Below are 13,425 nucleotides of genomic sequence, written 5' to 3' on the forward strand. Positions count from 1 at the left end.
CTCTATGTGACCCCATAGATGGCACCCTACCAGGCTCCTCCATCCCTGGGAATCTCCAGGCAAGAACACTGGAGTGGGTTGCCATTTCCTTCTCCAATTGTGAAAATTGAGAAAGGTTCAAATGTAATTTTAATATTAATTAGAGGGAGTTTAATGAAAAGGAATTATGAACAATAAGATGAAAAGGTAGTGATCACACAGGCAAATTCAACTAAGAGTTGCCCCCTTCCTTATACTTTTAAGACAAATCTATTTCTATGAGTGTCAGAATTAGACCTGAGCATGGTGTCATACATTAGGTCACAAGGCCTCACCCACAAAATGTTAGTAATTTTGTCATTAGACTCTGCCTGTCAGTAGTTCAGCACTAATTCCAATACCTAGCTTCACCCATTAGTAAGCAGGAAACAACTCTAGAGTCTTCTGGACCCTGACTCCATCCAGCGAACCAGCACTAGCCCCAGTGCTCCACAGGCTTCTGCAGTGAGCCATCTCATGACTAGACCCTGCCAAACAGTGGCCAGCAGAGTCCACACAAAGCAGAGTCTGGCAACCATCCAGACTGGGAGTCAAACAAGCCTACCAGATGATGTAAATAGCCAGTTCATTACAACAAATAGACCAATGCAGCCCTTGATAGTAGAACCCCTAGAGTATACAGCTCTAGTGAACAAAGAGAGGAGTCCCCTGCAGAAACACATAGGATGACTCCTAGATAAAACCATTTCTTCAAGTTCAGGAAATGTAACTAACGTACCAAAGATAGAAAAATACAAAACCAACTTACAAAATGAGGCAGAAGAGAAACATGTTCCAGACAAAGGAACAAGATAAAACTAAGTGAAATGGAGACAATCTACCTGAGAAAGAGTTCAGGGTAATGATAAGATAACCAAAGAACTCAAGAGAAGAAAACATGCAAACCTTCAAAACATGCATGAAAAGTTAAAAGTTTTTAACAAAGAGTTAGAAAATATAAAGAACAACCAAACAGAGATGAAGAATACAATAAATGAAATGAGGAATCAACAAGTAAATGATAAAGAGGAATGATCAATGACCTAAATGATAGAGTAGTAGTAAATCACTGAAGCTGAAAGGAAAAAAAAAGAATGAAAAGAAATGAAGACAGCTTAAGGGACCTCTGCAACAATATCAAGCACACTAATATTCACATTATAGGGGTCTCAGAAGTCAGAAGAAAAAAAGGGTCTGAGAACATACTGAAGATATAATAGCTGAAAATATCCCTAATCTGGGAAAGGAAACAGTCAAGTCCAGGAAGCACAGAGAGTCCAATATAGGATTAACGGAAAGAGGAACACACCAAAACACATTGTAATTAAAAGGAAAAAAAATTAACAATAAAGAGAGACTATTAAAAGCATCAGTGAAAAATCAACAAATAACATAAAAGAAAGCTGTCATAAAGAACAGAAATTCTACAGACCAGAGCAACTGGAACAATGTATTTAAAATGATGGAAGGGGGAACCTACAACCTAAAATACTCTACACAGCAAGATTCTCATTCATTTTGGTGGAGAGAGAAAAAGTTTTACAGAAAAGCAAAAGCTGAAACAGTTCAGCACTACCAAATGAACTTTAAAACAAATGCTAAAGGAACTTCAACATGAAAAAAAAAAGGCAACAACAAGAAACAATTAGGAAATAAAAATGCTCATCAGTAAAGGCAAACCTTTACTTCACTTTCTTTTCACATGCTAGCAAGGTCATGCTCAAAATCCTCCAAGCTAGGCTTCAACAGTACATGTACTGAGAACTTCCAGATGTAGAAGATGGATTTAGAAAAAGCAGAGGAACAAGAGATGAAATTGCCAACATCCATTCAATCACAGAAAAAAAACAAGAGAATTAAAAAAAAAAAAAAAGAAATCTACTTCTGCTTCATTGACTATGTTAAAGCCTTTGACTGCGTGTATCACAACAAACTGTGGAAAATTCTTAAAGAGTCCTTAAGAATTTTTCTTAAAGAGAATGGAATACCAGATCACCTTACCTGCTTCCTGAAAAACCTGTATGTAGATCAAGAAACAACAGTTAGAACCGAACATGGAACAACAGACTGGTTCAAAATTGGGAAAGGAGTCCATCAAGGCTGTATACTCTCACCCAGTTTATTTAACTTATATGCAGAGTTAATCATATGAAATGCCAGGCTGGATGAAGCACAAGCTGGAATCAAGATTGCCAGGAGCCTCTTGATGAAGGTGAAAAAGGAGAGTGAAAAAGTTGGCTTAAAACTCAATGTTAAAGAAACTAAGTTCATAGCATCCAGTCCCATCACTTCATGGTATATAGATAGGGAAACAGTGGAAACAGTGACAGACTTTATTTTCTTTGGCTCCAAAATAGGCAGATGGTGATTGTAGCCATGAAATTAAAAGATGCTTGCTCCTTGAAAGAAAAGTTATGACCAACCTAGACAGCATATTAAGAAGCAGAGACATTACTTTGCCAACAAAGTCCACATAGTCAAAGGTATGGTTTCTGCAGTAGTCATGTGTGGATGTAAGAGTTGGACCATAAAGAAAGCTGAGCACTGAAGAATTGATGCTTTTTAACTGTGTGTTGGACAAGACTTGAGAATCCCATGGGCTCGAGGAGATCAAACCAGTTTATCCTAAAGAAAAATAAACCCTGAATATTCACTGGAAGGACTGATGCTGAAGCTAGAGCTCCAATACTTTGGCCACCTGATGTAAAGAACTGACTTATTGGAAAAGATCCTGATTCTGGGAAACATAGAAGGCTGGAGAAGACAGGGATGACAGAGGATGAGATGGTTGGATGGCATCACTGACTCAATGGACATGAGCTTGAGCAAGCTCTGGGAGATGGTGAAGGACAGGGAAGCCTGGTACGCTGCAGTCCATAGGTGTGCAAAGAATAGGAAATGACTGAGCAACTGAACAACAACAACATACACAAAGGCAAACCTATACTAAAGGTAGAAAGTCATCCACACACAAAGCTAATAGAAAGTATAAAGACAAAAGTAGTAAAGTCATCTATATCCACAATAAGCAATTAAGGGATACATAAAACAACAGAGTAATATATGACAGAAAAAGACAGTAACCACAAGGGGAGGATAGTGTAAATTGAGGGTTTTGAAAATGCATTTGTATACATCCGTGGTGGATTCATGTCAATGTATGGCAAAACCAATACAGTATTGTAAAGTAAAATAAAGTAAAAATAAAATTAAAAAAAAAAGAAAATGCATTTGAAATTAACAGATAAGCAATTTAAAATAATCACATTTACAGAGAGAATGCTACATAAAAACCTCATGGTACTCAAAAACAAAATTTATAATATAGATATACATACACACACACAAAAAGGATAAGGAATCCAAATATAACATTAAAGATAGTCATCAAATCACAAGGGAAGAGAAAATAAGAGGGAAAAAAGGAGTAGCTAGATGAATACAAAAACAAGACCCATATACAGGCTGCCTACAAGAGATTTACTTCAGATCTAAAAACACACATAGACTGAAAGTGAGGGGATGAAAAAAGTTATTCAGCACAAATGGAAATCAAAAGAAAGCCTGAGTAGCAATACTTCAGTTCAGTTCAGTTCAGTCTCTCAGTTGTGTCTGACTCTTTGTGACCCCATGAATCGCAGCATGCCAGGCCTCTCTGTCCATCACCAACTCTTGGAGTTTACTCAGACTCACGTCCATTGAGTTGGTGATGCCATCCAGCCATCTCATCCTCTGTCATCCCCTTCTCCTCCTGCCCCCAATCCCTCCCAGCATCAGGGTCTTTTTTAATGAGTCTATTTCAAGGAAATAGATGTTAAAACAAAGGGATCAATCCAAGAGGTTACAACAATTGTAAATATTTATGCACCCAACACAAGAGCACCTAAATATATAGTATAAATATTAACAGAAATAAAAGGGGAAATGAACAGTAACATAATAATAGTGGTAGACTTTAACACCCCACTTATATCAAAGGACTGATCATCCAGACAGAAAATCAATATGAAAATATTGGCCTTAACTGACACATTAGAGCAGGGGGCTTAATTGTTATACAGAGAGCATTCCACCTGAAAGCAGCAGATGACGCATTCTTTTCAAGTGTACATGGGACAATGCACATACTTATCTTCAATTAATCTACAAAAATGGAAAGAAGACTATACAATGAGGAAAAGATAGTCTCTTCAATAAGTGGTGCTAAGAAAACTGGACAGCTACATGTAAAAGAATATAATCAGAACATTTTCTCACACCATATACAATAAACTCCAAGTGGCTTAAAGGCCTAAATGTAAAACCACAAACCATAAAATTTCTGGAAGAAAACATAAGCAGAACACTTTTTGATATAAATCATAGAAATATTTTTTTGAATCTGTCTCCTAAAGCAAAGAAAATAAAAGCAAAATAAATAAGTAGGACCTAATTAAACTTAAAAGCTCTTGCTCAACAATGGAAATCATTGACAAAATCAAAAATCTTACTGAATGGGAGAAAGTATTTGCAAATAATATGACCTATAAGGCTTAATATATATAAACAGCTCATACAACTTGACGTCAAAGGAAAAAAAAAAAAAACCTGATTGAGAAACAGAAGATCTGAAAGACCATTTTCCTAAAGAGGTCATGCAGATGACCCACAGATAGCCATATGAAAATATACTTAACACTGCTAATCATCAGGGAAATGCAAATCGAAACCGCAATAAGATGTCACCTCACACTTGTCAGAATGGCTATCATCAAGAAGACTACAAATAACAAATATTGGTGAGGATGTGGAGGATTCTTCTGTTGGTAGGAATGCAAACTGGTACAGTCACTGTGAAAAACAGTATGGAGGTTTCTCAAAAAAAAAACTAAAAGAAGAATTACCGTATAACCCTGCAATTCTACTCCTGGGTATGTATCCAAAAAAAACAAAAGCACTAATTTGAAAAGATACATGCACCCCAATGTTCATGTGTGTGCTTAGTCACTTAGTCATGTCTGACTCTTTGCAACCCAGTGGAATGTAGTCTGCCAGGCTCCTCTGTCCATGAGGATTCTCCAGGCAAGAATACTAAAGTAGGTTTCAATGCCATCCTCCAGGGGATCTTCCCAACCCAGGGATCAAACCCAGGGCTCCCACATGGCAGGTGGATTCATTACTGTCTGAGCCACCAAGGAAACCCAAGAATACTGGAGTGGGTATCCTATCCCTTCTCCAGGGGAACTTACCAACCCAGGAATTGAACCAGGGTCTCCTGCATTATAGGCAGATTCTTTACCAGCTGAGCTACCCAGGAAGCTATGCCAATGTTCATAGCAGCACTATTTACAATAATCAGGACATGTAAGTAACTTAGATGTCCAGCAACAGATGAATAGATAAAGAAGTTGTGGTACATATATACAATGGAATATTACTAAGCCATTAAGAAGAATGAAATTGGGTCATTTGTAGTGATGTGGATGAATCTAGTCTGTCAAACATAGTGAAGAGGTCAGAAAAAGAAAAAGAAATATTGTATGCTAGTAAATATATATGGAATCTTGAAAAATGGTACTGATGAACTTATTTGCAGGGCAGGAATGGAGATACAGATGTAGAGAATGGACTTATGGACACAGCAGAGTAAGGAGTCAGGGGACAAACTGAGACAGTATCATTGACATATACACACTATCATGTGCAAAACAGACAGCTAGTGGGAAGCTGCTGTATAGAGCAGGAAGCTCAACTCGATGCTTTGTGACGACCTAGAGGGGTGGGACCCCACTCCAGTACTCTTGCCTGAAAAATCCTATGGACAGAGGAGCCTGGTAGGCTGCAGTCCATGGGGTCGCTAAGAGTCGGATACGACTGAGCGACTTCACTTTCACTTTTCACTTTCATGCATTGGAGACGGAAATGGCAACCCAATGGCAACCCACTCCAGTGTTCTTGCCTGGAGAATCCCAGGGACAGGGGAGCCTGGTGGGCTGCCGTCTATGGGGTCGCACAGAGTTGGACACAACTGAAGTGACTTAGCAGCAGCAGAGGGGTGGGATGAGGGACTGAGGGAGGTTCAAGAGGGAGGGGAAGTATGTGCACTTATGGTTGATTCCTATTGTTGTACAGCAGAAACAAACACAACATTGTAAGGCAATTATCCTCCAATTAAAAAAATAAATTAAACTGAAAAATACCTTCCTAATCATTGAACATGAGGCCTGTTTTAACAAACTATGAGTTTAACTACGGACTCAATCCATTTTACCCAATACATTAAAATGAACTATTTCTAATACTTAAAACCACTGCATTTTCCTTCTTAGTGAAGTAGACACTAACTTTCTTCTCTGATGTGTATTCCCTTGCATGATTTTTTTTTTTTTTTTAACTTTGAGGATACCTGCTCCATCCTCTGACAATGCTTTGATATCTTTATGTAAGGTTAGTACCACTCCACTTCTGATCTGCTTGTAGTGTTTGCTGAGAAACTGCATGTGGAACACTTTGAATCTGTTCTCTATTTCCTCGGGGTCTAGTGGATTTTCCTAACAATTTGGTCCCAGCAAGGCCAGAGGGCTTGGTGCAGATTCCTCTTCCTTTCCTGACCTGGTAGCATGCTATCCAGATCTTAGACGAGGGACGCTTTACCTAGAGCTTTAATGATACACATTGACAGGTTCCCCCCAGATCCTGAGTTCACTTATATACCCTTGCCTAGTAGCCAGTAGGAACATACTTCTTTTTGCATGCCATATGGGAAATGGCATTGTCTCAGGAGTACCTTCTATTACCCCGTCCTACAGGCTTTTCCTTAGCTACTATTGTCCACGTGTGCGCAATGGTATAGCTTTCAGAGCCCCTAAAGGGCGCAGGGCAAAAACTCCTCTTCTCTCATTATTTCCTTTAACCGAACACAGCTTCCCTTCTGGGACCTGCCCCAGAGATAAGACATTGTGACAGGCATCCTCTGCTTCCTTTACTTCTCTCGCCTCCTTCTTCCCAGAATCCCTATTAATCAGATCAACTATATTTTAGTTTGATTTCCTATCATGTAGAGATTTCTTTAAAGACTTCTAGGCTCAAATCTTATGACTCTTCCTAAATGATGAGCGGAATATGGAGACATTGGCTTAATAACAATGGAATATAAATGAACAGGAATACAGAAAATAATGAAATGATTTTACTATGAAATGTCTGGCACATAGTAATTATTTAAACATTTAAACCTATGATTATTACACTACCTAGAAAGATACTTTGCAACATAGCCAAATAGCAATTAATAGCTTCCAAGTCTCAGTTTTCAATCAGGAAAGAGGTTAATATTGCCTGACAGTGAGAAATACCCAGGTCATTTGCCAAACTTGTAAAAAATCCTGCGAAGTGATAAGAAAAGCAATGCAGCAGGGCACAGCTGGACAGATAATCTCTGCAGGAAGCTTGAGCCACAGAGATTTGTTATTTTTATTTTTTGTATGGATCTGGGATCTACCAGAGAATGTGGGCAATCACTGTAACAGCTACTTGCTCTTCTTTATGCAACCTGTACTTCAGATTTTAAACCTCAGGGCATTATGTTACAACACCAAGGCCAAATGTTACAACACCACTGATCCTAGCCCTTAAAAGAGGGACTGTCTAATTCAGGGATCCCCCAGGCCCAAGCTTCATACAGAAAGTGGTCTGCAGCTTGTTAGGAACCAAGCTACACAGCACGAGGTAAACAGCGTGCTAGGGAGGGAAGCTTCATCTGCTTCTCCTCATCGCACCCATTACCACCTAAATCTCCCTCTCCCAGGTTCTGTGGAAAACTTGTCGTCTATGAAACCGGTCTCTAGTGCCAAACAGGTTGGGACCACAGCTCCAATTGATAGTGCTGTGTGATCAAAAACAAAAAAATACACAACACTGACCATGAATATTTTATCTGTGCAAGAACCACCATCAGGCAAATATATATTTGGTAAATTATTATGAATGCATATGCTATTATACATCTGGACTCAGTCTCTCCATAAAAAAATTACTCCAGACTCAGTGCCGTTCTGTCTTGCTCAGACCTTTGTGTGTAATCTTAACCTTTAGCACACAGTGTTGTCATCTGCCTACTGTTTACTTCATGAGGGTGATACTTCCTCCTCTATTTTCCCTTTTATATGCACCCTTCAATTACAATCTCTGCCTGTCTTTTTTAGGAAATGGCTTGCTATTTCCAGACTTCCCAAGACTACACAAAAGCAAAATTATTTTTTTCTCTCATCCTAAAAGTCTTAGATTGCAAATTAAGCTGGAAAGGTAAAGCAAAAATAAAATGGTAGATGGGCTACTAGGTCAGAGTCAAGAAAATATGTCATGGAATGAGGTAGAGTTATTCAGTAGTATGATAGAGGATTAGGAATCCAATCCAAAAATGAAAAGCCTGTAGTGTTAACTGGAAGATAACTATAATATGTATTTTTCTCTTTTGAATAATAGCTTTCTTTGGCCACCTGCCTGCCAAGTTTCTTAACCTTTTTAGTCTCTAACTTTGGTTTCCAAAGTTACTTTAATCCCATTAACACACATACCTTCAGACCTCAGCCTTTGAAAATCTTTTGTGGGTCATCGAAAGATGAAATCATTGAGCCAAGGGAACATAAAGCCAGATCAAAGAAGGGCTAGTTTTTGAACATGAAAGAATTTGAATTAAATACCCCCCATCTTCCAATTTATCAAATTCCAAGAGACTGCTTTCTGTATTATTCCAGAAAATTTTGAGAGGCAATATTTAATGTATATAGAGTTTTAAATTAAGCAGACATGAGTTTGAATCCAGATCCCTAATCACTCAATTATTTTGATCCTCAGTTTCTTATCTATAAAATGGGAATAATCTCTCAGAGTCTTGCTGTGCCATGAGGACTTGGGAGATTCTATCTAAAGAGTTTCCAGCTCAAAGTTGGGCACATGGAAGGCACATTATTAGTGGTAGTTCTTTTAACTTCCTTCACAATCTTCTACTCCAGGACTTTGCCATACCTTAGGTTTCAAGTCTACCACCAACCCTTGAGGATCCCAGGGTTTCCTAGTTTCCAGGGAGTCATAGCATACATGCAATATATTAGAAAAGAGGTAACTAGTCTGGAAAGTCCGCAAAGCAACATTAATTTCTTCGTATAAGAAAGAAAATTCTTATTCAAAAAGCTTTAAACCAAAGGAAAAACATATTTATTAGGTCATTTTCCATGGAAATGGCTGGATAACACAGCCCATAGTAATTGTGGTCGTATTCTTATAAGTTATACACTTTATCATGAGCATATTCAAAAGATGCCTATTAAAGGACCATAAATTTTACAGGAGTCTCACTTATCACCATGTATTCCTCAACTGATGTTTCTAGTCTTCTGGTTCCAGGTTCTCGAAAGGAAGAATGATATCTAAATAGGTTATATAGTGTGGCTGGAGAAATATTCCTGCTGAAAAATGTCTAAATTTCTGAGATTATCAATTGTATCAAAACCATTATTATCTATGATAATTATATGTAGACTCCCATTTCAATTTTCAACAATATTTTTCAACAATACTGCTACCATAGAGGATTGGGGCCCTAAGCAAATCAATATTCTGGGTTTTCTTACCTCTTCTATTAAAGCAGAGCTTGTGCTAAACAAACTAAGGTCCTAAGATATTTCTTTCAACATCCACTGATACTATGATACTACTTAAATGATCAGGAGGAGTGCAGGCATTTACTAAGAATACAAGTAAGAAAAAGGGTTAACTGTTTTCTGAGCTGTCTCCCTGCACAGAACTCTGCTTGTATGAGCTCAAGACTTCTCTCTCTCATTCTGGGTTCCACACTCAGAACTCAGGTATCTACTCCCCAGCTGGTCGTTCCCTCTCTCTGGAATGAAGGGCAAAAGTCAGAAAACAACCAAAGATCCTTAGAAAAATGAGATTGCCCAGAAGTGGGATGGAAACAGAGGGAAAGGTGGAGTCAGACTATCCAAGACAAGGCTCTCCCTACTGGAGTTTTGAAGGAAAGGGAACTAGGTGAACCAGTTGCCAGGACAACCTGCTGTTGGGGCAAGGACAGTCAGGGCAAGGATATGGGAGACCTGTGGCTGCTCCTGCTCCTGCCCCTGTCCCTGGCAGCCTTCCATGGGGTCAAAGGCTGTTTGGAATGTGACCCCAAATTCATCGAGGATGTTAAATCCTTGCTTGGAAAGCTGGTACCCCCAGAAGTCCCTGGCCGAACGCATATGCTTGAACGGCAGATGGAAGAGATGATCCGTTTAAGCTTCAAGGTCTCCCACAGGGACAAGATGCTTCGGGTGTTGGGTGAGGGAAGCCTAAGCCCCTAAGAATTGTGGGAGCTAAAGGGAGAAGGGAGGTAGGGAAGAGAGTACCTGGGGCCACGTAATTTCCTCTGTAAATGTAGTTAACCCCTGCATGTTCCTTTACCCCTCCTCTCTAGCTGTTCAAAAGGTTGTCGACTTGAGGACATGGCTGAAGATCGAACTTGATAAACTGAGCAAGGAAACATGGAAAGGTGAGGTACTCTTTCAGTGTTAAAAGAATGTATTGCCCAAGCAAGTCTGAGAACAATTTACTGGGGGGAAACAAGGCAAAACAATTAGGATTAAATTTTGAAGGGAAAGGCCACCTCTCTCTTCTGATGTTCATTCCACCCCTTTTCAGGTGTCTTTATCCTTCAAAGCAGGCTTCTCGATATCCGCAAAAACCTGGACTCCAAACTGGAAAAACTATTAAAGAAATTCTCTGAAGTTGGTAATATCAGATGTATATCTAATGCCACTGAAATTATGTGAAAGGAATAGGAAATGAGGGGTGAGAGGAGGAATAGGGATTCACATTAAAATAATCCAGAATGGGTGGAGGCGTGGCTGGAAGGTAATGGGTAACCAAATAAAGACAACTTGAGTATAAATATGACACACTTTAAGTTGATTCTAAGCTCATTAGATCTTTCTGATTCTCTTTTAGCTTGTTCTGAAGATTGTGGTAAGTACAGTATATGTAGTGCCTGGAGGTTTCAGTTCCCGTCTCCTTTATCTCCTCTACTTGTCACACTGAGAACATAATTCCTAAAGCTCTCACCTATAAGGGGGAATGTCAATGATCTGTGACAACAAAATCTAGCTTATGAAATCTCAATCACTCCATATAATTTGACGTGCTCAGAGGCCTTCTATACCAGAGTTTTTTAATCCATAGCCTCAAAATAAGCTGAGGCATCATTTTCCCACTTCTTCCCAGAGACTGGGCTTAAAGTTTTGATCCATCTCTAAAATTGATGTCTAGTGAGTGACTAAACTGAATTCAACTGAGGGGAAGAAGAAAGTGACAACAATGTAACCAATGGAAATGGCCAAGATCTAATTCATACTGATGTCTAAGCTAAGGAAACTCCATGCTGTGGCCCCCTTCCAACTACCTTTCTTCTTCTCTCCATCAGTTGTGACTGAAGGTCCTATTCTGGATTGTTGGACATGTCTTCGCATCACCTCTCGATGTTTCAAAGGAGAATATTGTGAAGGTAACAAAGATTGTTGTGTGGCACTTTGGAAGGCCAGGGATCAAGTAGTTTCTCATTGATCTAGTCAACAAATATTTGTTGATCACATTCTATGTAGGTCATGTTAATGCTACAAATAAGAGCTAAGATGCTGGACAAAATTTGTGCTAGAATGAATTATTGGGCACTGGGTCACTGAGGAGCTTAGAAATGAAAAAGTGTACCAAAGGTGGAGAAATTAGGCTAGGGGTAGTAGGGGAAAATGTTTTGTAGAGCCTAGGAGTCTAAGAAAGAGCAGAATAACCAGGGAACAGGATGTAAATGGTGAACAGAACAATTTTTAAGGTTAAAAAGAGTCTTATGGATAAAGCTTTCAAGTTAATGATTTTACCCTCCAGCTCATGTTTTCCCCTTTTTTCCTCCAGAGGATGATCCAAAGAAGGCTGAGAATCGAGAAATTGGACTATTTCTGATATTATTAGCAGAAGGTGTAATACTGGGAGGTGTTTTGCTACTGTGAGTTTTCCTGCTTTCAAACACACATTGGGTCAAGCATTTCTTTGGCAAAGAGACTGCCCAATTTTCCCCCTTCTTCCAATGGAAAAAAGGGGAAAGAAGTAATCTCAAACTTTGGATATCCTACTAATAGGAATGAAACATAAAAGTTTGATGGGATAAAAGTTGGGAACATAGGAAATGGAGAAAGTGTGATGAAGTACGAGAAAAACGCTTGTAGAGGAATTCAAAAAAAGGAAGAAAAAAATAGCTACAATTTTTTAAAGAATTGGGCTACTAATATTTAAGTTGGGATTATCTTATTTCTCTAGATTCCATTTTTGCATCTCTCATCGGAGGAAAATGAAGGCAATACGAAGGTCATTAAAGAAATACTTGGAGAAGAAACTTGAAGAATTAATGGGGGTAAAGGATGAGAAGGAGAAAGATCTCAGAGGCAGAGAATAAATACATAGACACAGGCAGGAGGTCTTTTGCAATTTTCTTATGTGTTGACTCTGAGTAGAAAATCAGGAATTAAGCTCTTTTGCAGTCATAAAGTCAAAGCATTCTAAAACTGAACTTAGTTTCTCTGGTAAAGATCCTTCCCGATATCCTGAGGGCAACGGAAGCAAACATTTTATTGGAAATTGGACAGAAAGCAATGCTGGTATGTAGCAACACACATGAAAGATAATACACTGCATAGTAACGAAGAGCGAATGGAAATTAAGATTCCACAGAAAAGGTAATAAAGACGTAGCTTTATTTCTCATTCTATCAGTCTAAGCATCCAAACAATGGACTTAATGTGTATAACTATTACCAACAAAATTTTAAGTATGGTTTTGGTTCTTTTGTTTTTAAAAAAAAGGCAAAATAAAAGAAGTGGAATCAATCTTCTGAGAGTGTAGACTCCATTTAGGATAATGATGAAATAGATGAAAAAGTTATGCTTGCAGAACAGAACTTGTCACTTTTCTAAACTTTTTTTCTATGATGTCAACCCATGTTCAATTTATTATAAATAAAGTTCTTTGTAATCACATGTTAAGAAAGACTGCATGGTTGGTAATTCTCATTAATATCTTTAATCAAGATCACTTTCAAATGTCTAGGGCTGTTTTATTTCCATCTTTAATTTAGTAACTCTTTCCATATTTATCAGTAGGTTCAATGCAGGAAATTTTCTTTGACATTACATAGTATTTAATCATCATCATGATATCATAAACACACACACAAAAGTCCAAAATATGAGTCTGAGTTGAGTTTTGTCCCAACCATTTTCCATAAATCTATGTTTTATGATTGAGTTGGATATTGTCTTAGTCTGGTTGTTCTTATTAAACACTTCTAATGTGTCTATTAAATCTTAATTCGTGTTTTACATCTACTAT

At 38.4% G+C, this 13,425-nt stretch overlaps 1 protein-coding gene across 2 annotated transcripts; it reads left to right on the forward strand.

Annotated features, from left to right (window-relative positions):
- Positions 1–10,100: 10,100 nt before the first annotated feature.
- On the forward strand, positions 10,101–12,493 carry IZUMO3 (IZUMO family member 3). Of its 2 annotated transcripts, XM_040238180.1 has the most exons (7): positions 10,101–10,332; positions 10,469–10,543; positions 10,693–10,782; positions 10,999–11,016; positions 11,471–11,551; positions 11,956–12,046; positions 12,358–12,493. In XM_040238180.1, exons 1-7 carry the CDS (start codon positions 10,101–10,103, stop codon positions 12,491–12,493), a joined length of 723 nt encoding a protein of 240 aa, XP_040094114.1. The 2 variants fall into 2 exon arrangements, with proteins under 2 accessions (XP_040094114.1, XP_040094122.1); XM_040238188.1 differs by lacking the exon at positions 10,999–11,016.
- The last annotated feature ends 932 nt before the right edge of the window (positions 12,494–13,425 follow it).

This window comes from Oryx dammah, unplaced genomic scaffold (assembly GCF_014754425.2).
Source record: "Oryx dammah isolate SB20612 unplaced genomic scaffold, SCBI_Odam_1.1 HiC_scaffold_1, whole genome shotgun sequence".
Taxonomy (NCBI): domain Eukaryota; kingdom Metazoa; phylum Chordata; class Mammalia; order Artiodactyla; family Bovidae; genus Oryx; species Oryx dammah.

Bases quoted from the DNA above. Each gene is read 5' to 3' on its own strand.
- IZUMO3 (XM_040238180.1), top strand. From the start codon at position 10,101: ATGGGAGACCTGTGGCTGCTCCTGCTCCTGCCCCTGTCCCTGGCAGCC. The intron at 10,544-10,692 runs GTGAGGTACTCT...ACCCCTTTTCAG, and splicing joins GAGCAAGGAAACATGGAAAG to GTGTCTTTATCCTTCAAAGC. The intron at 11,552-11,955 runs GTAACAAAGATT...TTTTTCCTCCAG, and splicing joins CAAAGGAGAATATTGTGAAG to AGGATGATCCAAAGAAGGCT.